General features: G+C 40.7%; 1 protein-coding gene across 7 annotated transcripts in view; it reads right to left on the bottom strand.

The window, feature by feature from the left end:
• Window positions 1-4,662: 4,662 nt before the first annotated feature.
• Window positions 4,663-20,996, bottom strand: part of SCHIP1 (schwannomin interacting protein 1) — a 611,891-nt gene continuing 595,557 nt past the window's right edge. For all 7 annotated transcript variants that reach the window (XM_014344441.4, XM_034957666.3, XM_034957665.3 and 4 more), the window contains 5 exons: window positions 15,699-15,816; window positions 14,120-14,317; window positions 13,083-13,206; window positions 9,839-9,932; window positions 4,663-5,301 (listed from right to left, as the gene is read on the bottom strand). In XM_014344441.4, coding sequence (XP_014199927.2) covers window positions 5,250-5,301; window positions 9,839-9,932; window positions 13,083-13,206; window positions 14,120-14,317; window positions 15,699-15,816 — 586 coding nt within the window. In that variant the 3' untranslated portion in view covers window positions 4,663-5,249. The remainder of the gene's footprint in view (window positions 5,302-9,838; window positions 9,933-13,082; window positions 13,207-14,119; window positions 14,318-15,698; window positions 15,817-20,996) is intronic.

Here is a 20,996-nt window from a genome sequence, read left to right as displayed (position 1 = left end):
AACTCATTACCCATCAACCTATCTCATAATGAATGTGTCACATCCTATTTAGAAAAAATAAATGAAGACCAGTGCAAATGGTAATTGTATATTGTATTTTGTAAGCATCAGAATTCAGCTGGGGTGGCAGTAATCAAAGTGTGGTCTTAAAGATCATAGAAACGTAAGACTTTTCCAGCTAGACACCAAATAGCTTCTTGTTGTCACTTAACAATATTTGTGTTTCTGGCATCATCATAAATTCCATATTCTTGTTTCTGGCATGAATTGTTTGTTCATGACAAATCTCATTTTGATCAACTTCTGATTTCTGTCCTAATGGCTAAAGGAAAAGACAGAGCAGAGGAAAAGATTTAAACTAAACTGAAGAGGTCCATTAACTGATAAAAGGGTCAATCTCTGACTTAGAGATGATTTTCTATAGAAAAGAAGCAGCGTGGCATGGTGGTTAAGAACACAGGGTTTGTCTAACTGGGTCTGTGTTTCAGCTCTTTCTTAAAAGATTATGGCTGTCCTTGTTAAGGACTTGCATTAGTTAGTGTAATGTTAGCTGTTGTAACAGATTCAATGCAGTATAAAGGCACAAATGTAATCATAGTTTATTTTAATCATTTTTTTTTCCAGTTTGAGGTGAATCCTATTGGATGGCAGGTAACTCTCTCCATGCAGTGAGTCAGGGACTCAGACTTTTTCCATCTGGTGGCTCTGCATCCCTCTAGGTTCTTGTGATTGTAGCTGGTACAAGGAGAAAGAGACTGGAGAGGGCAAACCCTTTCTTTCAAGCCTTGGCTAGAATTAAGGCACTTCACATCCACTGACATTCCATTGGTAAAAATGTGTCATGGGATCACATCTAGGCCAAGGGGCAGGGGGCTGGGAATGTCTCTCTCTAGCCATTTCCCAGTAACAATTTCAAAACTATAAACATGGTGGAGAGGCATGAGTTTTAGCAGATTGGTGGCTAAAAGGGCTGTTTATTAGAGATGACAAATTCTGTGGAAGGAAATTTTTCAGATCTTAGATTTGTGGGTAACTGAGGGATTAAAAAAAAAATCGACCAGTCGTGGGGGATTAAACTTGAGAACAGTGAGATTAAATCTGAAGGAAAGTCAGTCCCAGGGGCTCATCCCTCAGCTAAGAGGAGAGGCATTATACATCAGAAGAGTAGAGTGACACCAGTTAACAGAGGCGTCAAAAGGCAGAGTCCTAATGATTAGAGCTTCTCATTGGGCCAATCTTCAAGGGAGGACTGTCTGCTTGGTTCTGTGCTTGGGGCTACAGTTACAAGGGTGGCTGAAGTTTGCCTCTACCCTCAAAGAGGAAATAGAGAAAAATCTGTACTCTGGAGGCAGAGGGGAGTTTTTGGAGGCTCAAAGTGTGTGTGTGTGTGTGTGTGTGTGTGTGTGAGAGAGAGAGAGAGAGAAAGGCTCTAGTTAAATCTTTGAAGATGAAAATGTGTTGGTGTGGTCCTCCGATTTCATTGCAAGGAATCAAACTTCTCTGCAATGGCCCCTCCTGGTCTTCCTACCTACCTTAATTAGCTCTCTGTATTCTGAAGTATTTAAGCAGTACCAAGGAATGGTTAAAGAAAAAGTGAGGTAATCACAGAATAAAAGGTATAAATAGATGTTAAGTACAAGCATAATTACTGGATCACTGTTTCTGGTGGCAGAAATCTGAAAAGATTCTTAATGTCCATCATTAAAGGGAATGGCTGAATAAGGTATATTCCACCAACACTGGGGATTACTACAAAGCTATTAAAAAGAATGACTGGGCGGGTCGCGGTGGCTCATGCCTGTAATCTCAGCACTTTGGGAAGCCGAGGTGGGCAGATTATCTAAGGTCAGGAGTTCAAGAACAGCCTGGCCAACATGGCAAAACCCTGTCTCTACTAAAAATACAAAAATTAGCCGGGTGTGGTGGCACACACCTGTAATTCCAGCTACTAGGGAGGCTGAAGCAGGAGAATCGCTTGAACCTGGGAGGCGGAGGTTGCACTGAGCTGAGATTGTGCCACTGCACTCCAGCCTAGGCGAGAGAGAGAGAGACTCTGTCTCAAAAAAAAAAAAGAAGAAAAGAAAAGAATGACTTTGATCTGTACGTCCTGACCTGGAAGGATGTCTATGGATAAAGCAAGCTACAGAGATCCTACCTTTGTATAGACAAATGGAAATATAAAACCCCATGCATGTGTATCTGTGTAAGCATAGAGAGATGTGTTAGAATGCATTCCAAGTTTTAGCACTTATTTGGAGGAGGGAGTGGGACTTGCAATTATTAACTTTTTCCTTAAGCATCACTGTTTTGTAAATTAATAATTAATAAACAGGAAACAAAACTACAAGGATGCCTTAAATCTCAGAAACTGGTAAATTCAGAATTTTCCCACCACCTGAGCTCTGATCATTTACTTTTTATTCAACATTTATTTATTCAGTGTTTCCTGGGTGTCAGGTGCCTTTATAAACATTATGCAGTCTTTAGAATAATCTGAGGAGATGGTATTTACAGGTGATGAGATAAGACACAGACAGCTTTAGGAACTTGCTCAGGGTCAAATCTGTGGGAAGATGGAGTCAGCATTTGTGGTCAGTCCCTTCTGGCCCCAGAGCCTGCGCACTTTCATCCACACCTCACTCTCTAAAAATGGGGAAGAGAAGCGGAACTTGATTTTTGAGGTTAGTCTAGCATTCTAAGCCTGATTAACTAGTAAAGGTCCTAGTTTACATGTGGAAGGATGATCTAGAGCAGGTAAGAATCCTGTTGGTTATAATCCCAGTCCTTGCTGACAAGCCTAAGCAAAAATACTGGAAAGACTCAATCTTGAAAGAATCCCCTTAGAGAGTCACTTGGTGACATTTCTACCACGGGCAGAGAAGGCTGAAAGGAACACCAGTAAATTGAATATAACTCTCCTCTGAGTATCTCAGGGCATGGTGGGAAGAACAGTTGTACTATTAGCTAGGCTTTGACCCAGAGGTATTCTGAGAGGCCCTTTGTGGGTATAATCTCATTTTCTCTCTTTTCTTCTCCAGTTGGGAGCTATTCGGTTACGATTATGGGCTTCAAACAATTAGAAGAGCTTAGAGGCCATGAATTTCTTCACAACATGCATTTCTAGCCAGAGACTGCATGGCTTAAGACACAGAGAAAACACATTTCTAAATTTTTACCGGAACTGGCAGTTCTGGCAAGGATTTTAAAATGTAAGTCTTTTGTGGTGGGCTGAGTTTTAGCGCCAGGGCTCCAGGTTGTGAGAGTCACCACAGGAGGTTCAGAAGGCCACACTACCTTCTCTTGCTTGGACACAGGCATTTTCCATAGCACTCTTTCCAGCTGTGCTCTCCCCACAGATTGCAAACTAATAGGAATATTATATTTTTTAATCAGAATAAAATTAGATACTTAGAAACATGGTTTAATAAAGCTGAAGAAAAGAAGAAAGTGGACGGCAATGGTTCTCAACATTAGAATCTCCTGGAGACCTTTAAATGTCTCAATGCCCAGGCTACACCCCAGACCATTTAAGTCATTCCATGGGGGTGGGACCCAGGCACCAGTGGCTTCTGAAGCTCTCCGGGTGGTTCCACTGTGCAGCTAGAGACAAGAGCCACTGGCTCACTGACCAACATTCTCACCCAGTAGAATCAGTGACGATGGTCCAGCAGCTGTGCTTGGATTCACAGGGCTGGGATCACCCCAGGAGATCCCTGACAGCTGGTGTGGGAATTCAGGGCTCAGTTAGAGACCTTTGGGCAGAGAGGATTTAGGGCCCCACTCTTTAGCTCAGTAGTGAGCAGCAAGCTGTCCTCCTCAACAGCCAACTCACAAAAACCAAAATATATTTACGATCTGTGTTCTTTTTCTATTCTGAATGGAAATAACTTGTTTGAGGCCCATAAAAAATAACTAGTGTTACAATTTAAGATTACCTATTTTGCTAAACAGAAGGCCGTCTAGGAACACTAGCAAATCTTTTTAATACTTTAGAATACTTATCTGAGTATTTTTGAGAAAGGAAAATGGAGACAGTTCTCTATCTTCAGATTACATCATGGACCTTGGAGTGAAACCAGGTGGTTTGTGGGTGGCTCTGGAATGTTGAATTGTTCATCTTTGCTTTAGTTTATGGTTCCCTAATCACTACATGAACATTAGCTAATTAAATCTATTTTCTGAAACTCTCCACTTATTAAGAAACACTCTGTAATCTGCTTTAGACTTGGAATCTTCTTTCATGAGACCAACAGAATGGCTAAAAATTTGAAAATAGCAACAATCGGCCTTGGAGAAAGAGTAAGTGCAAACATCATTTGTTCACGTGGTGAATTTACTAAATGGAGTTTGATACAATCATAGTGCCCTAACAAGACCAGCAGCTATTAAATACTAACGTGCTAAAATTCCAGATGGATCTCTTTAAGCAATAATAGAAGTGCAGGCTCTGATGCTACTGAACTTTGGTGTTCTTCGGATCACTCTCTCACACACACATACTCACAGACACGCACTCACGCTCATAATTTTCTGGGCAATTTGCCACTTGTGTGTCCTCTGGAGCAATTTGTTTTTTCACTGATAAAAGTTTCCTGGTGGGGAATTTAGTTGCAGAAGGGTTAAGCCAGTATAAGCCTTGTTAGTGAGCAAAAAGACATATGATATGAAACAAAGTTTTAATTTTTATTTTACATATTTATACATAAAACTTTCAAGGAACCCTCTGAATCCAACATAATGTTAATAGCACATCTAAAAAGGAACTTCAGGTAGTCAACATTCACAAAATGTTGAAAACTGAGTAAAATATACATATTACGGAGAGCTACAACTTCACTACGAGGCAGGCATGTATTTTTTGACTTGTATAGCACCGTCATTTACAGTTCTTCTTTAAAACTACAGTGAAGAATGAAAAGTAGTCAATGGGAAAATACTGTTCCAACTTAAAATCTCTAAACAAATAAAAATAAAGTTAAAACTACTCTCTTTTATTAACCATGATTTGTGGTGGTGTCAGTACTGTACATTTTTTGTAACAATATTTTATTAAAATGCCTGATATTAAGTGGCACAAGTAAAAAATTAAAATAAATTAAGAAGCAAAGGCCAATCACTGGACATTAAGCTTCAGACATTATCAATGACTAACACTGATATTTGTTTCTGCGCCACCTTTAGCAACAGCATTTTTACAACCACAGAAGCAAAATAAATTCTAGCTTGTTCTCTGGTTGAATGGCTTCTTTTCACTTTGCAGGCATTTTCTCTGCCATGTGCTTCTGCTGACTTTCAGCATGTCTGTAAAATAATTAATACAATTATTTAGCATCATGTAGAGAGATCCAAACTGCTTTTCAATCAATAGCTACAGCATCCTGCAAACTGAAGTTCAGAGTTACTGACAGTGAAATAGATTAGAATCAAGAAAAAGTACCTTATTCAAACTCTTTGAACTCTGATTTGAACTCTTTAATTTTTACATATTGTGTATGATTCCTTTTATTTAGTAAGCCACTGGATGAACCTGAGACTTTTAGACATTACTACTTTTAAGAAGAAAAGTTCTGTTTGAAAATGAAAATAAATAAACATCTGGGATACTTTTATCAACAAATATTAAATATGTGTCTTCCATGGGTATTTGATGGTGAGCAAGGCAGTGAGGTCTCTGTTCTCATGGGGAATATGAGACAAGAAAGGAATAAATAGCAAATAAGGAAATAACAGATGGAAATAAGCACGAAGCCAAAAGTCGAAACAAGGTATTATGATAAGAGTAACTGAGTGACTACTTTATCTAAAGACACATGCAGACACAGACCTAGATATTAACTAAGACTCCTGACAGAAACCTGGAGCCAAAAATCTAATTCACTCCTGCAAAAGCCAATGTCTAACAAATGGCAGGTCTTTGTGGATGTAAAGATATTCCATGTTTGCATGTTTTTCCCCCCAATTAATCCTAAGGGCATGGTCTTGGCAGTGAGGATAGGGTGAGTCTTCTTATTTATAAAGCTCTATTATGGGCCAGGTCCAGTGGCTCACGCCTGTAATTCCAGCACCCTGGGAGGCTGAGGCTGGTGGATCACCTGAGGTCAGGAGTTTGAGACCAGCCTGGCCAACATGGCAAAACCCTGCCTTTACTAAAAATACAAAAATTAGCTGGGCATGGTGGTGTGCGCCTGTAATCCCAGCTATTCAGGAGGCTGAGGCAGGAAAATTGCTTGAACCCGGGAGGTGGAGGTTCCAGTGAGCCAAGATCATGCCATTGCACTCCAGCCTGGGTGACAAGAGTGAAACTCTGTCTCAAAGAACAAACAAACAAACAACCAAAACCAAAAACAAGCTCTATTATGACCTGTGAACCCAAAAATAGGCCAGTGAAGCAGCTAGACAGTGGAGCAGAGGTAGACAGTGGGGCAGAGGGGGAGGAGTGTGGCCAAGCTGTTGACATCATTTGAATGGTCACTTCTCAGAGAATGATGGGGTTTGAAGGCTACAAAAGACAATGGTTTTAAAGGACGATTTTAGGAAATGATAAATTTGGCAAGATAAAAACATCTAGGGCTGTGGTTTCCAGCTATAATCAAACGTTTAGGAATAGTTTGTGTGTGCTGCCTGGACTTGGGTAGTCAGTGATGTCAAGTTGAACTCACTGGTTTTATGCAGAATGTGTCATATCAGGGAAGACAAACTACAAATACTTTCAGAAACAGGGGAGTGAAAACAGTGTCCTTGCTACACTCAGCAGCCCATAAATAAATGGCACTATTCAACTAACAATAAAGGTACTCAGGAAAAAGTACCTTATCGATAGCTCTCCATTCCTTAAAAAATCTGTCCCCTTTAGCAGACCATCTTATAGCCCTGTTGATGTGTAACAAGAATCAAACATTTTCGTGACTAACTCATATGCCTCACTTAAGCAAATCCAGATCAAGATATTTTGATGCCCAGTGAACTTGATTCCACTGTAGCTAATTACAGTTCTCACAGTAATTTTTAAAATATACTACCATGTACATGCTCATGCACACACACTCTATGCACATGCACGCACATACATCAAAAGGTTTTCTGAGAAGGAAAGAAGAGCAGATGGCACACAACTTCAGAAAATATTGAAAGCTCGGTAATTTTTTGAGACATAAATAAAATAGTGAATTTCATTAAAATTTTAAACAAAGGAGGGAAAGGGTTTCAGTCCATAAAACTAAAAGGTTCTTATCAGCAAGTTATATAAGAGTCCCTATTAGGATTTGTTTCACTGAAGCCCCACCAAAACTCTTTTTTTTTTTTTTTTTTTTAAATCAACAATTGCTATTGAGGGCGTACAATGTGCCTGGCAGGCCCTGTGCTAGGCTCTGGGGACACAGTAATGAATGAAAATGACATCAACTCTGTTTTCAGGGAATTCATAGTCACGTTGGGAGAGACAGCAGACAAATAAAACACAGTGCCACTAGGCTCCACATGACAGAGATGCGATGTTGTTAGGAACACTGAGGAGAAGGTCTTAACACAGTCTTACAATCGAAAGCAGGTCACATAATTGCTGGTGCTGTTTCGTAGACCCACGACATGGCTGTTCATGTTCTGGAAACATGCCAGCATGGAATGACCCTGACACACCAGGGTCAACTCCCTTGGGAACAGTCCTGATTTACATGGAGGTGTAATAAGTTTAATGCACTGACAGTCCATATAAGAGAAGAATGAATGCTAAAGAGCCAAGTGTTTGGAGGTCAGGGAGGGCTTCTCCAAAGAAGCATCATCCAAACCTGTGGTTCTCAAATTGGCTGTGCATGAGAATTATCTCAGAGCTTTAAAAAAATTCTCATGCCCACGCTAGCCCACAAGGATAATTAAATAAGAATATCTGGGGTAGGATCCAGGCATCACTATTTTATAAGCCTCCCCACATGGTTCTGTTGTGCAACCCAAATGAGAACTACTGATTTGAATGGACATCTGGAATAGTAGGAGTTGTACAGGTAAAGGGAAGAGGTGGACCACATGTCCCAGCAGTCCCCACAGCCACCCCCTCCGCCTTCCGAGATCTGGCTGCAGGACTCTGGGGCTGCTGCCTTTAGGGATGTTTAAGTATCCTCAGGTCCCTCCAATGAGGAAAGTTACTTTTCTGCAGCCAGAAGCAGATGTAGAAGCTTCTTCCCACCAAGAGGCAGGCTAGGCAAGGACATCATGCCCCTGGGGCCCATGGTAGGACTGCTCCAATTCAAAGAATGCCTCCAACACCTTTAAATTAGTGACTCCTCTCCTTTTAACTCCATGGTTTTGCCTGCCCTGTTTCCGATGGTCACACCATCTGAAAGTTATAAAAACATACACTGCAAACCTAAGTATTAGCCTAACACTTAGAGAGAAGAGGAGGGGCCTCTCACCATCCTCCTTGCCAAAAAAGAAATGCCAATACTATTCTGAGAGACAGAGAAAAGATCTCTGCTGTCACAGGTAAATCATAGTTTACAAGAGTTTATATATTTTTTTAAAAAAATGTAGGTCCTGATTGTATATTTCACCACTGATTTCCCATAATCTTAACACCTGCATGCAAACTTCTTAAACTAACAAAAAAGGGATGTTTTATAATTGCTGGTGGTATAGTGCCCAAATACATCTTTAGATGGCAATAATATTATTTGAGTGTTATTGTGATATTTCAGATGCAGGCAAATATGTTCAAAGAGTATGAGAAGGCTTACTGTTTTGTTTTGTTTTTGGCTAGGGATAAGGCAATATAATATGTAAAACATACAAAACGGTGCTGCCCGTAAGTCTTAAAAAAGAAAGCTTAAACATATTTTTCCAGCATTTATTTTGCTACCAAAACTATTTTTTATATCATTGCATCATTAGACAATTATTTTACCCAGCATTACACATTGAGATGAGGTCTATGGTAGGTGCTGGGAGCATTATTATCACTACATACGTTTTCAAGCTTCTCTGGGATTGTTGTAGACCATGTGGTTAACTCCTTACATCATTGTGCCAAGAGATGTTCCTTCTTTGGAGAGCCTTCTACTCTCTAAATACTGTTTCTGGGATTAATAGCAATTACTGTCTGTTGGTTTAAAGATTCCATATGGACTGTCTCAGAAAAGATGCCATAGTAAATATGTGCTCATAGGAATGTTTACAGTATTCCAGGTACTTTATATACTTACAGTGACATGCTTTCCTGCAAGGAAATCTACAAAGAAATGCAAAATTTTGACCAGCATTAGCCTAGTTTCCTTGTCCCCTAGGGAGGGAAGCATTCTTTTTACCTCTTTACAAAGAGGCAGTTGGAGCAAAGCCCAGCTAAAAACTCAAGTCCTGGAGTTTCCCCATGGTGAGAACAATCTGGTGGCACTGTGGCTGTAGAGAGATGCCAGTGTCCCTGCCTTCTGGGCATGGCAGAGGCGATCAAGAACTGGATCATACAAGAGCTTGTGCTTTGGAGAATTCATCACATGGCTGCTTGTGCTGGAAACATGCCAGCATGACATGGCTTATGCTCAGCTTCCCAGGGGACAGTCCTTCAAGGTAAAGTCCTCCAAGACCAGAACTACTGACCTGATTTAGGTGGAGATGTGAGAAGTAATGCACTGACAATTCATCACAAGGGGGGGATGGTTGCTAAAAAGCATGCATTTGGTAAGGACAATGGAATTCTGCTTCCCCTCCATCTGAACAGCTGGCACCAGAAAAGGCTAGGTGAGTTATTTATGGAAGTAGAGGAAGAAGTTCTCTCGAGCTAGTTTTTGCCTAATTCTTAGATTTCAGACCACCCTGGGCTTTTCTTCTTTGGCAAGAGTGAAGCCACACTGACCTGGTCAAGTCTTCAATGTCCACCAGCATGGCATCCTGCTCTGTGTGCAGCTCATCTCGGATGAGAAGCAGCTGGACCAACTCTTCATTCAAGCCTGTGGCAAATAAAAGAGCATTTAAAAACAGATAAAACTGCCTCCAAGTCAGAATGTAAACTATTTACCAACCAGTATACACACAAACAGCTATCCATAATAGGAAAGATATTTTTGTAAAAGGTTAGACATCTTATGTTGCAGAAACGTGTCTAGTTTGCATAATTATAGAGGTGTGGGAAGAAAAGGAGTAAAGTAGGAACTATTTCCAATTACCTTCATATTAAGGTGGGAAAAGAAATTGTTAGCTGGTAGGAAAATAGCTTGTTAGAAAAAGCAGGTTTTGTTTTGAAGAAAAAATGTAAACAGCAAAGCCTGGAGCACATTAAGTTTTCCACCCTTCAGCTTCAGGATGCTCCTGCCACGCTGACAGTCAGGAGGGGCCCCTCGGAGCCTGACTACTACATTAGATGCCCAGCTGAAAAGGAAGGTATGTCAGGGATGCTCAAAGCCTTCACATGGCCCTAGGAAAGGAGAAGCCCTATGTGCGGGTTGTTTTAGGAGAAAGTATTATCTGAAGATATTGGAAAGTCAGATTTGTAATATAGTTAGATGTGCAAGACCTGAAGAAATAACCCCGGAAATTTCTAAACAACAGGGTGCCAAGGAAAATATTACTTAAGACTTATACCAGGAATGAAATCTATAGAGACAGAAATCTTTCTTCCCTCCCTCCCTCGCTCCCTTCCTCCCTCCCTCCCTTCCTTCCTTCCTTTTTCTTTTTTTGAAACGGAATCTCACTCTGCCGCCCAGGCTGGAGTGCAGTGGCACGATCTCGGCTCATTGCAACCTCCACCTCCCGGGTTCGAGTGATTCTACTGCCTCAGCCTTCCGAGTAGCTGGAACTACAGGCATGTGCCACCAAGCCCGGCTAATTTTTTGTATTTTTAGTAGAGACAGGGTTTTGCTTTGTTAGCCAGGATGGTCTTGATCTCCTGACCTCGTGATCTGCCCACCTCGGCCTCCCAAAGTGCTGGGATTACAGGTGTGAGCCACTGCACCTGGGCCCGAAATATATCTAATCTTCCTGAAATCAGTGCACTGGGTTAATTGGGCTCCTGCCACTGAAAAACATGAACAAGCAAAGGCTCTCTCTTGCTTTTTCCCTCAGAGAAGCTAAGCATTACAGCTGCTAGGCCCAGACACATGGAAGAGAGTACCCATTTAGCAAGAGCTCTGGGCAGGGAAACAAAAGATAGAATGGGGGTGATCAGACAGGTCCCCCTTGGAAATGCTTTTAGATATCCTGACTTCAAATGATGCATTTATCTGCCTTTAGGTCAAACTAGTTTCCATTTTTAAAAAGAGAGCCAAAAAAAAAAAAAAAAAAAAAATCACACAAAGAGGTCTAAAATTTCATCTATTCCTGAAAAGGACTAGATGGCAATTTCAGTGTTTAAAAGTCTAAGGAAGATGTTTTAGTGGTAAAATATCAGAAAGCGCTTTTAGTCCTTGAAAGAATAGCAACTCTAGTAATTAATTTTCAACTAAAATTAAAATGCAGTTGTAGAATTTTTTTAAAAAATCCTGTGAATCTATGGTTTCTTAATCAAAATGTTTGACCCTTTCTCTTAATTTTAAAACAATATTCAATGTGTTAACTTGGCACTGAATATATCCAATTTTTTTTATTTGGATCTTGTGGAAAAATTTCATTTTTTCCAGTGTGCTCTTGTGTAGCCTTTTATACTGTCACTTAGTAGAGTGTCTACATATCTGAACCCTTAATGCATAGAATTGTTTTTCCAATATGAAGTTTTAAGCTTTTTATTATGGAAAAATTTCAAACTGCTACAAAAGCAGAGAAAACAGTTTAATGAATTTCCATGTATCCAACTAGCTTCAACAATTATCAGCTCATGGCCAAGCTTGAATCATTTCTCTCTCCGACTTCTACTAGATTATTTTAAAGCAAATTCCAGCTATCACATTATTTTATCTGTAAATGCTTCAGTAGGTATCTCTAAAAGACAGAGGCTTTTCTTTTCTTTCTTTCTTTTTTTTTTTTTTTGAGATGGTGTCTCGCTCTGTCACCCAGGCTGGAGTGCAGTGGTGAGATCTCGGCTCACTGCAAGCTCCGCCTCCCGGGTTCACGCCATTCTCCTGCCTCAGCCTCCCGAGTAGCTGGACTACAGGTGCCCACCACCACGCCCAGCTAATTTTTTGTATTTTTAATAGAGATGGGGTTTCACCATGTTAGCCAGGATGGTCTCGATCTCCTGACCTCGTGATCCGCCCACCTTGGCCTCCCAAAGTGCTGGGATCACAGGCGTGAGCCACCGCGCCCGGCAAGCTTTTCTTTTTTAAATTCACATAACTGCAACACCTTTATCACACCTAAAATAAATCAATCTTTACTAAAACATTCAGTTAGTATTCAAATTTCCCTGTTTGGCTCATAAATGCTCTTTTGTTTATTGTTGGTTTGAATGCATTTGTGTGGCATATTTCTTTTAATCTGTAATACCGTATAATTATACAGACTCATTCCTCCCAGGAGCTGAAGAGATTGTGAGTTTATCGGCTTAACCACACTGCCTAAGTGAGAATGTTCTCTCTTTCATCAGGCAAGCAACTAACTGCCTATTCTCTGCATGACCAATCACCTTGAGTGAGCACCACTCACCACTCCCTGCGGCCACTTCTGTTAGAGGTCTTTCTTTATTCTGGGAAGAAAAGTCTGTATTTTGTCACCCTGTAATTTTCACATATTGGTTCCACATACTCCACCACCTGGAGTCCTAGGAAATGTGTCTAATTTGATTTTATTGATGATGATGATACCTACGATGAATGTGTATACAACTGAAGTAGAAAGTATACTTGTATAGCGAATGACTTGTAACTACTGAACTGTGTTCCAGAAACAGGTGTTGTAAGTCAGGTACATGCACTGTGCTAGGAGCTGGGGATTTAAAATAAATAGAAGGGACCTGTAACTATTGTGAACCTTGAAAAATTCTTAAAGCTTCTGAACATTTTACAGCTAAAACAACAGCAACAAAAAAGAGCCTGGTGATTCTCTTATTTTCCTTGCAATCACACAGGAACCCAATGAAATGTTGTATGAAAAAGTTGGACCAAGGAAGCAGCATTATCCCACGATGTTTTACATTGAATATCCTATTTTCAAGCATATCTTACACTTACTTTCTATCTGGGAATGGAGATCATTGACTATCACTTGTAGCTGCCCAATAGTCATGTCTCTCAGGTCGGTGGGTTTTAAACTTCTTTTCATCAAGCATTCACTTATATGAGGCATGTGTGGCAGCTGAAGATACAAAGGAGAAGAAATGGAGGAGTGAACAGAGCCACAAACACACTGAACGTAAGACCCAGTTTTCTCTTAAAAGACCCACTCATCCACCCACTGCAATTCAGTGATTAAAAGCTTTCCCAGTCTGTGTCTTTCCCAATGTGGGGCCCTACATCCACACTACATTACCTAATATGCAACTGGCATCAAAACAAAACACTATCAGCATCAAAAGCTTTTTGACTCGTCTTTAATATGGGTTGTGAGTCAATGTTATAGCCATAAATGAATTATCAAGGAACATCAATAATATCAATGACATGGAAAAAATTAGTATCAGCTACTATTTAATAATTTATACCATGCTACAAGCACTGTGCTATGTGCTTTGAATACTTTATCTCACTGAATCCTCACAATCATACTCTGACACAGGCATTATCATCCCCATTTTATAGATGAGAAAACTGAGACTTAAGTAACTTGCTTAGAACTTCATAGCAGGTCAATGGCAGAGCTAGACTTAAACTCCAAAGTCCAGGACTCCTATTCACTATGCGATATTGTCTTTATTGAAACATGAGAATGAGAATTATAGCAATAGTAAGTTTGCCAAGACCAATAGGTTCTTAGACTGAGATCACTTCAAAGGAATTTAAATATTCCTGTGGCAGCTAATATTGTTGCTAAGAAACAGTAGACATCAATCAACAGCAAACTTTACTTTTGTGAAATCTATTGCTTCTGTATTTTTCAGTGCTACAGTAGGAAGGAAAAAGAAACAAACTTAATCATTTCTCAATGACAGGACTTTTTACAAACCGCCTTAGAGAAACACAAGTTTGCATAATTCTGGGAAAGGACTGGGACAGTGTCAACCATTTCTGGCCCCCAAACACTTGCTTGCATTTCAGCCTTTGCTGCTTACAAGATCAGCGACGGGAGACTTTTTCCTGTTCTGTTTCTCCACTTCTACTTGCATTTTGGCCATTGGTTTGGCCATGGCAAGGGCCATTTTGGCTTCAGCTTGCAATTTCTTTTGCCTTGTAAGGAAGTCCATGTCATCCAAGGATTCAGATTCCTCTTCAGTAGTGTCTCTATCAGAATAGGAAGAACTCTGTTTGCTCTGCAAAGGGAAAAAGAGCAGCCTGAGCCTTCCATGCATGCCAGCTGGCATCCACTTAGAGATGGGCTACAACATCCTCTGAGCCTTCTCTCAGAGCAGCTCAGAGTTCCCTCCCTCAATGTGACTTGCTGCTTGAGTTGATAAATCTCAAGTAACACAAAAAGGGTCTAGTTTAAAATAGATTTTAGCATAAACAGAGAGAGCAGTATAGTTAATAATGGGAAATATATTTACAACAACCTTGAAATATGTCTTTGATTCTTGGCCTCAAAACTTTCCTGAAGTGAACAGACATAACAAAATATTGACTCAGAGCCAAGGCCCTACGTAGGTTCTTCGTGTGGACAGGATCTCACGTATCCAATGATGTTCTGATGTCGCACTGCACTCAATGACAACAGTTTCCTCTTTGCTGGTCTTTGGTAAAAAAGGCTATAGACAGACCTCACAGAGAGGAAAGAATTCCAGCAACAGGCACCCATGATTATTCAGCCAACTTCTGTAATGGGAAGGAAAGACATGAGCTCATATTTCTAAGCCCAATAGGGAAGAACTGGATTTAGCTTATTTTCTCTTTATAATTTTTAGAGCATATCTAATTTCTCTCTCTCTCTGATATGGTTTGGCTGTGTACCCACCCAAATCTCATCCTGAATTGTAACTCCCACAATTCCCATGTGTCGTGGCAGGAACGCAGTGGGAGGTAATTGAATTATGGGGGTGGGTCTTTCCTGTACTGTTCTTGTGATAGTGAATGAGTCTCACCAGATATGATGGTTTTAAAAATGTAAGACGTGACTTGCTCCTCCTTGCCTTCCGCCATGATTGCAAGGCCTCATTAGCCATGTGGAACTGTAAGTCCATTAAACCTCTTTCTTTTGTAAATTGCCCAGTCTTGGATATGTCTTTATTGGCAACATGAAAATGAACTAATACACTCTCTCTCGTTAGAGACAGGGTCTCACTATGTTGCCCCGGCTGGAGTGCAGAGGTGTCATCATAGCTCACTGCAGCCTTGAACTCCTGGGCTCAGCTGATCCTCCCACCTCAGCCTCCTGAGTAGCTGGGACTATAGGCACCATGATCAGCTAATGTTTGTATTTTTTTATAGAGACAAGGTTTTGCCATGTTGCCCAGGCTGGTGATTTCTCTAACGGTTTAATATGAAAATAGTTATTAACTTTAAGAAAGCTTATATATCTCTATTTTATTACAACTTTGACTTTTTAATCATTGTCAAATTTTAGGAGCATGCAATTCCAAGAAACTTTTCTTCTTTAATCTCTGAAATGTTTGTTCCTGATTCACCTTACAACAGAAAAGAAGCTAAATGGCCCGGAAATCACAACACCGAGCTTCAGCTGGTGCTGTTTGGACTCACCATGGGAGACAAGGGGGTGTCCAAGCTGGTTTCAGTCTTACTGTCATCAGCATCACTGTCCTTATCACTGCCACTGTCGTTGACAAAGCATATCTGCAAGTTCATCCCACTCTGCAGTCTGGGCAGAAACAAACAGGACACTAGTTCTATTTAGCTGTTTGTTATTTGGCTTCAGCCAATAGAACTGTCTGATTTTGCTAACAGAAAGTAGTCTTATGTGTTCTTCACATGGAGAAATGAGCAACCAATATTACTCTCCACATATAAATAACTCTTAGTAGAGGATTTTCCAATGTTCTGTGAGTTTTTTCCTCGCCAGTTTCATGGTAAGTGAAAAATAATTTAAGGCCCCATGTTAGAGCACCCAGAACAATACCAAACAGATAGTTGGTGCACAATAAAAATGTGTTGAGTCTTTGAGTTTACAGTCCTGTCAATCAAGATGAATGGGGTCCTCGGGCAAATAAGGCTGCGTGGTGTCATCTAGAGAACCCGTCCCAGGGGGACAATCAAAGACTCTCTCACTGGAGCCAGCATCCCAAGGCCACAGCTCTCTGAAGAAAGACTCCTTTTCTCCCAAATAGACAGAATAGGGTCATCTGAAGGAAATCTTTAAGGCAGTTGCCAAAAGCCAACCGAGGGAGCTCATTTATATCATTAAGGAAGAAAAACACCACAGGTTCACACTTAAAAAAATGTAAGGAAGCCCCAAACCCAGGCAGTAAGGTGCAGCCTTAGAACACAGCAAGGTTCTGCAGACCACCTCCTGCACACAGAACCTCAGGGACAGAGACCTTTGGGAAGCCATTATATGTGTGGTGAATCCTGAAGCTCCAGGGCTGATGTTTTTGGAAGCACAGTCACAAAGGGTAACCTGGCTGTGTAGCTGCCACTCACAGGCCAGACTGCACAGCCAACTTTTTGTTCTAACCTTCTTTTGAAGTTGAACACATTTCAATACTGTTTGGTGATAAAGCGTTTTTAAAGAAGTAGTTTTCCTATGCAAGAAAAGATCCCAAGGAAGCTGACTTAAGCCAGGTTTAGGGCAGAGGATGCTGAATTTCTCTGGCATTATTACTGCCATAGGAAGAAATGCCAAGAACAACTTACCTGAGATTTGACTTTTCAATTCCAATGGTAGGAATGCTTTGTAGAAATTGATCAGATCACTCATTTAAAGTGATTCTTTTATTGAAAACAACACAGAACCCAGAAAAAGAAAATCTGATTTAACACGGGAACCATAATTGTTATGGGTATGCACTGCCACCTATTGTTAAATTCTGTAATTACTGAAAATCCCAGCTTACAACCCTGTAAGAAAATGCAGCCATTCCCTCAGTCTGCCCAGCTCTATTTGCTCCCTACCCTCATGGCACAGGCAAGGGGGAGCCAGGCCCAGAACTAGGGGTTAGAAAGCAACACACCCCACTCTGATCATCTGAAGATGCTTGGAGTGAGCTGAACTTAGGTTCTGAATCCTTACTTCTTTCTCCAGGCACATTACAAAAGCTGTATGACCCTCAGTTTTCCTCATCTGTAAAATGGGTTGAATAGTAGCAAACCCAGTGTTATGCAGGAAGGATTAAAATAGTTCATTCATAGCTTAGTGCAGGGCAAGTGACCTGTACATGCGAGTTGCTCTCCATTCTCTATTTACTGAAAGTCTAAACAAAAGGAACAGAATTTTAGAGGTGAAATGACTCTCTAAAGTCACTTACTCTAATACTGCTTGTCCTGTCACAATAATCCCTGATGTAGAATCAACTCTCTGAGACAACACATTGTCTATTAGGCAGTTTGTTCTTCTACTGAGCTGGGATTTGCCGCCTTTTTACTTTTATCTATTGGATATACATACATACATACACACACACACACACACACACACACACACACACACACACACACACATATATACATTTTTTTTTTCCTGGAGAAATCTAATATGTTCAGGTTACCCTTTGATTCCATGCAGGTTTAGAAATTTTAATGCCTGTCGGTCTAAAAAAATAAAATCAACCCCCTTTTAATAATAATACTCAAGTTCTATGGATTGGAAGATGGTGGGAAAAAAGCTGTTAGCAAATTAAAAACAGACACATTTTAAAGACAAACTCTAATTTGAATCTAGGATTATGTAGCATTTTCTATTTATTGAATAAAGTCTTGAGAAGAAGGGTCTGGCTACTGGATACACAGATTATAAAAATGTAAAATAACCCACAATACAAAACACAAAGCAAAATAAAGTTTACAATGTCCAGAGATATGTATTTTCACTCAGAAGAAAGTTTGATCATAAATTCTGTTGTTCTGCTGCCACGCTGACTTCTTTTTGAAGGATTAACCCAGACTTAAACATCCCATATAGTCTAACTCAGGAAAGGAAAGAAAAAAAAGTAGTCTGCGTAAAATCAAAAAACGCCGCAGGTAGAAATTCAGAAAATCGCCTTAGCCACATTATCCCCACGGGAAACTGAAGAGAGCTTCTTATAGGGTGAGACATAATTCCTTATAGTGGTAATCACCAAGAATGTTACTCTCAGGAAAAGGAAATTATATGACATAACAGCTAATGGTTCAGAGGGGATTTTAGTAAAGACATCTTAAAACGAGCTCAGGTTTCAAGAAGGATTTGTTTGCTTTTAGCCTTTAAGCGGGTTTTAAGATGAAGTCAGCTCTCGGTGAAACTCAACCACAGATCCCAAGCAGCCTGAATGGATGAGTGGGGCCACCTGGTGCTGCTGAAGGCCTCTGTGCCCAGGGTGGAAGAACAGATAACCCCTGTTCCAGGACCCTGCCCACCCTGGGAGACATGGCTCTTCTTGAGGCTCACATCTGAAAACCACAGTTCCCCGGGCCTCTGTCCCTCACACTACAGTGCATCTGGCTGCCCTCATAACCAGTCTTGCAAAATTCAGGCTGCAGGGTGCCTAATTTACCTAGATCTCTCAAGCACAGTCTGAGGTGAAAACAAAACACGATCCTCATCTTGTTAATTAGAGATATAATTTCAAGGTATCCAATTCAAGGTTCCTTGATGTTTCAAGTGGCATTTAGCAGAGCACTGTGCAAAGGCTGCTGGAAGTCAGCCTTGCCTGTCGATTTCATTTCTGAAAGGTCTGTCCTGGTTATCCCAGAAAGCTCTTCTCCCTTACACATCACAAGGCAATTAAAAACAACGCTGCTGCCCGGAGCTACTGGCAGGGAGCACCAGGGGTCTGGAAAGAAAGTGTCCTTGATGGAGAATGCCCAGAAACATGGAGAGATAAAGACTAAGTATGTCTTCTGGACATCTCAGTGTGAGCAGGAGTGGCCTCAGTGTGACAGTGCCTACTGGCCAGGAGCAGGAGGGCACTTGGTCGGGAGGCTGCACAGCAACCACGTCTGCTTGGCATTTACAGTGAGGAAGGCTGTTATTTAGAAAACACTGGTGCTGACTTCCAACTACTGTTACCAGGGATACTATTAAAATATGCACAGGAGTTGAGAGGATGGCAGAGACGAAAAGTTTTTAAGTATGAATAGAATATCTCAAAAACTCAGCCAAGTGGTAATATGATTTTATATAAAGGTAACATTTCTTTCAAAATACAGGGACAAGAGCAGTTTATTCCCTGAGAGAAACAATGCCATGGCCCTAAAGTTTGCTGGTGACTTCTAGAGGAGCAGTGGTCATTATGAATTGGGCCTTTGTTCTTGGCTTTGGGTTGTAGTGACCGGGATTGGGCTGGTCTGAGGCCAGCTCTGAAGCCTGGAACTACTTGCTTTTTTCTTGATTTTCTACTTGCTTTTCTACTTGATTTTAGGAATGGGAATCTCCCAGCACCTGCTTAGACCACTAGTATCTACGTATAAATGTTCAAGATTCATTGGTAAGATTTTTATCCCCGTCCACAGCACCTTGGTTCACTTTACTTGAACTGTTGCATTGAATTTTAAAGTATGTTCACTTACATTCTCTCCAGGGGCTGTATAATCACCTGTGAATTACAGGCAAGATATAGTTACTCAGAGAAGTCAAATGACTTGCCACAGACCTGTGACAACCTCTTTATAAAAATGATCTCAATTCTTCCTCTCCTCATACCCATCTCCTCTGTAATGTGACCCTGCAGCTTCTCCCATTGAGAAGTGGAGTCTATTTCCCTAGCCCTGGGCTGGCCTTGGAACTTGTCTTTGCCAGTAGAATGCAGAGGAAGTGATGGTATTCCAGTTTCCCCCTCAGGGAGCCCTGCCACCACCCTCAGAACAGGTCCAGGCTAGCCTGCTGGCGGTGTAACTTCGTAGCACAGAGCTCAACCGGCAGTTGTCTCAACTGAAGCCCTAGACACGTGTGAGAGCCCAGCCACCTCGCTGACCGGAGATGACTGAATAAGCCTGTCCAAGCCCAGCTCAGAACAGAACCACCCAGCTGACCTATAGGATCCTAAGGAGAAGTAAAACTTCATCATTGTATGCTACTGACATGGATGGCTTTTTAAAAAAATTACGCATCATCATTGTGGCAATAGGTAACTGGTACAGGGTCACAAAGCAAGAGGCTACAGGCTGGACTTCTGATTTTAGAATCCAGTGGCCTTTCCCTTATACTACACTTAACATGAGGTTTGAATTTATTAGATCCTTTCTGTATCTGGCAATATAATTTTAAAGGAAATATGCCTCCTATACTTGCTTATAATTTTAAGGCAATTGTATGGCTTTCCTTAGGAAACAGAATGAAAGGGAATGTCCCATATGCCAAGGACTTCGAACATGCATTGCTCATTATCTGCCTACAACCAGTGTGGCTCGAGAGCCATTGGTCCTGCTATGCCATTCATTACTCAATATCCCCAACTAGTTTGTGGCTGGGTCATTAAAATACATTATTTCCATTTATTTTAAAGGATCTTTGATGCATGATTCAAAGATTTTATATATAATGAATAATTGCCTATATTTTTATACTATATCTTTTTCTGTTTCATGAGAATTTCAAAAGTGATGAAACATAAAATATGGATTGTAACTACTCAAGTATCTAAAAACATATTTCATTTTTCTGAGAATCTGTCATGAAGAAACAATGTGAGAACAATTGAGGTTTGGGTAAGCTTTAGATGTACTGCACGTGTGATGGTGTCGCTATAAAATGTGTTCAGTTAGGTTAAAATGAAGTACTGCTACTCCTTGTAAATTGTAAAATAGTTTTCCCATCCTGCAAACTCTGCCCCTTTCCCTTCTTTTCCCTACTGACTGTTCCAGTTTGATATTTACCTTGAGTTACAGAAATGCCTATTACTACTTAAA

This window comes from Pan paniscus, chromosome 2 (genome assembly GCF_029289425.2).
Source record: "Pan paniscus chromosome 2, NHGRI_mPanPan1-v2.0_pri, whole genome shotgun sequence".
In the NCBI taxonomy this organism is placed as follows: domain Eukaryota; kingdom Metazoa; phylum Chordata; class Mammalia; order Primates; family Hominidae; genus Pan; species Pan paniscus.
Note: the sequence above shows the minus strand (reverse complement) of the source record. Positions and strands in the feature narration are given on the sequence as shown.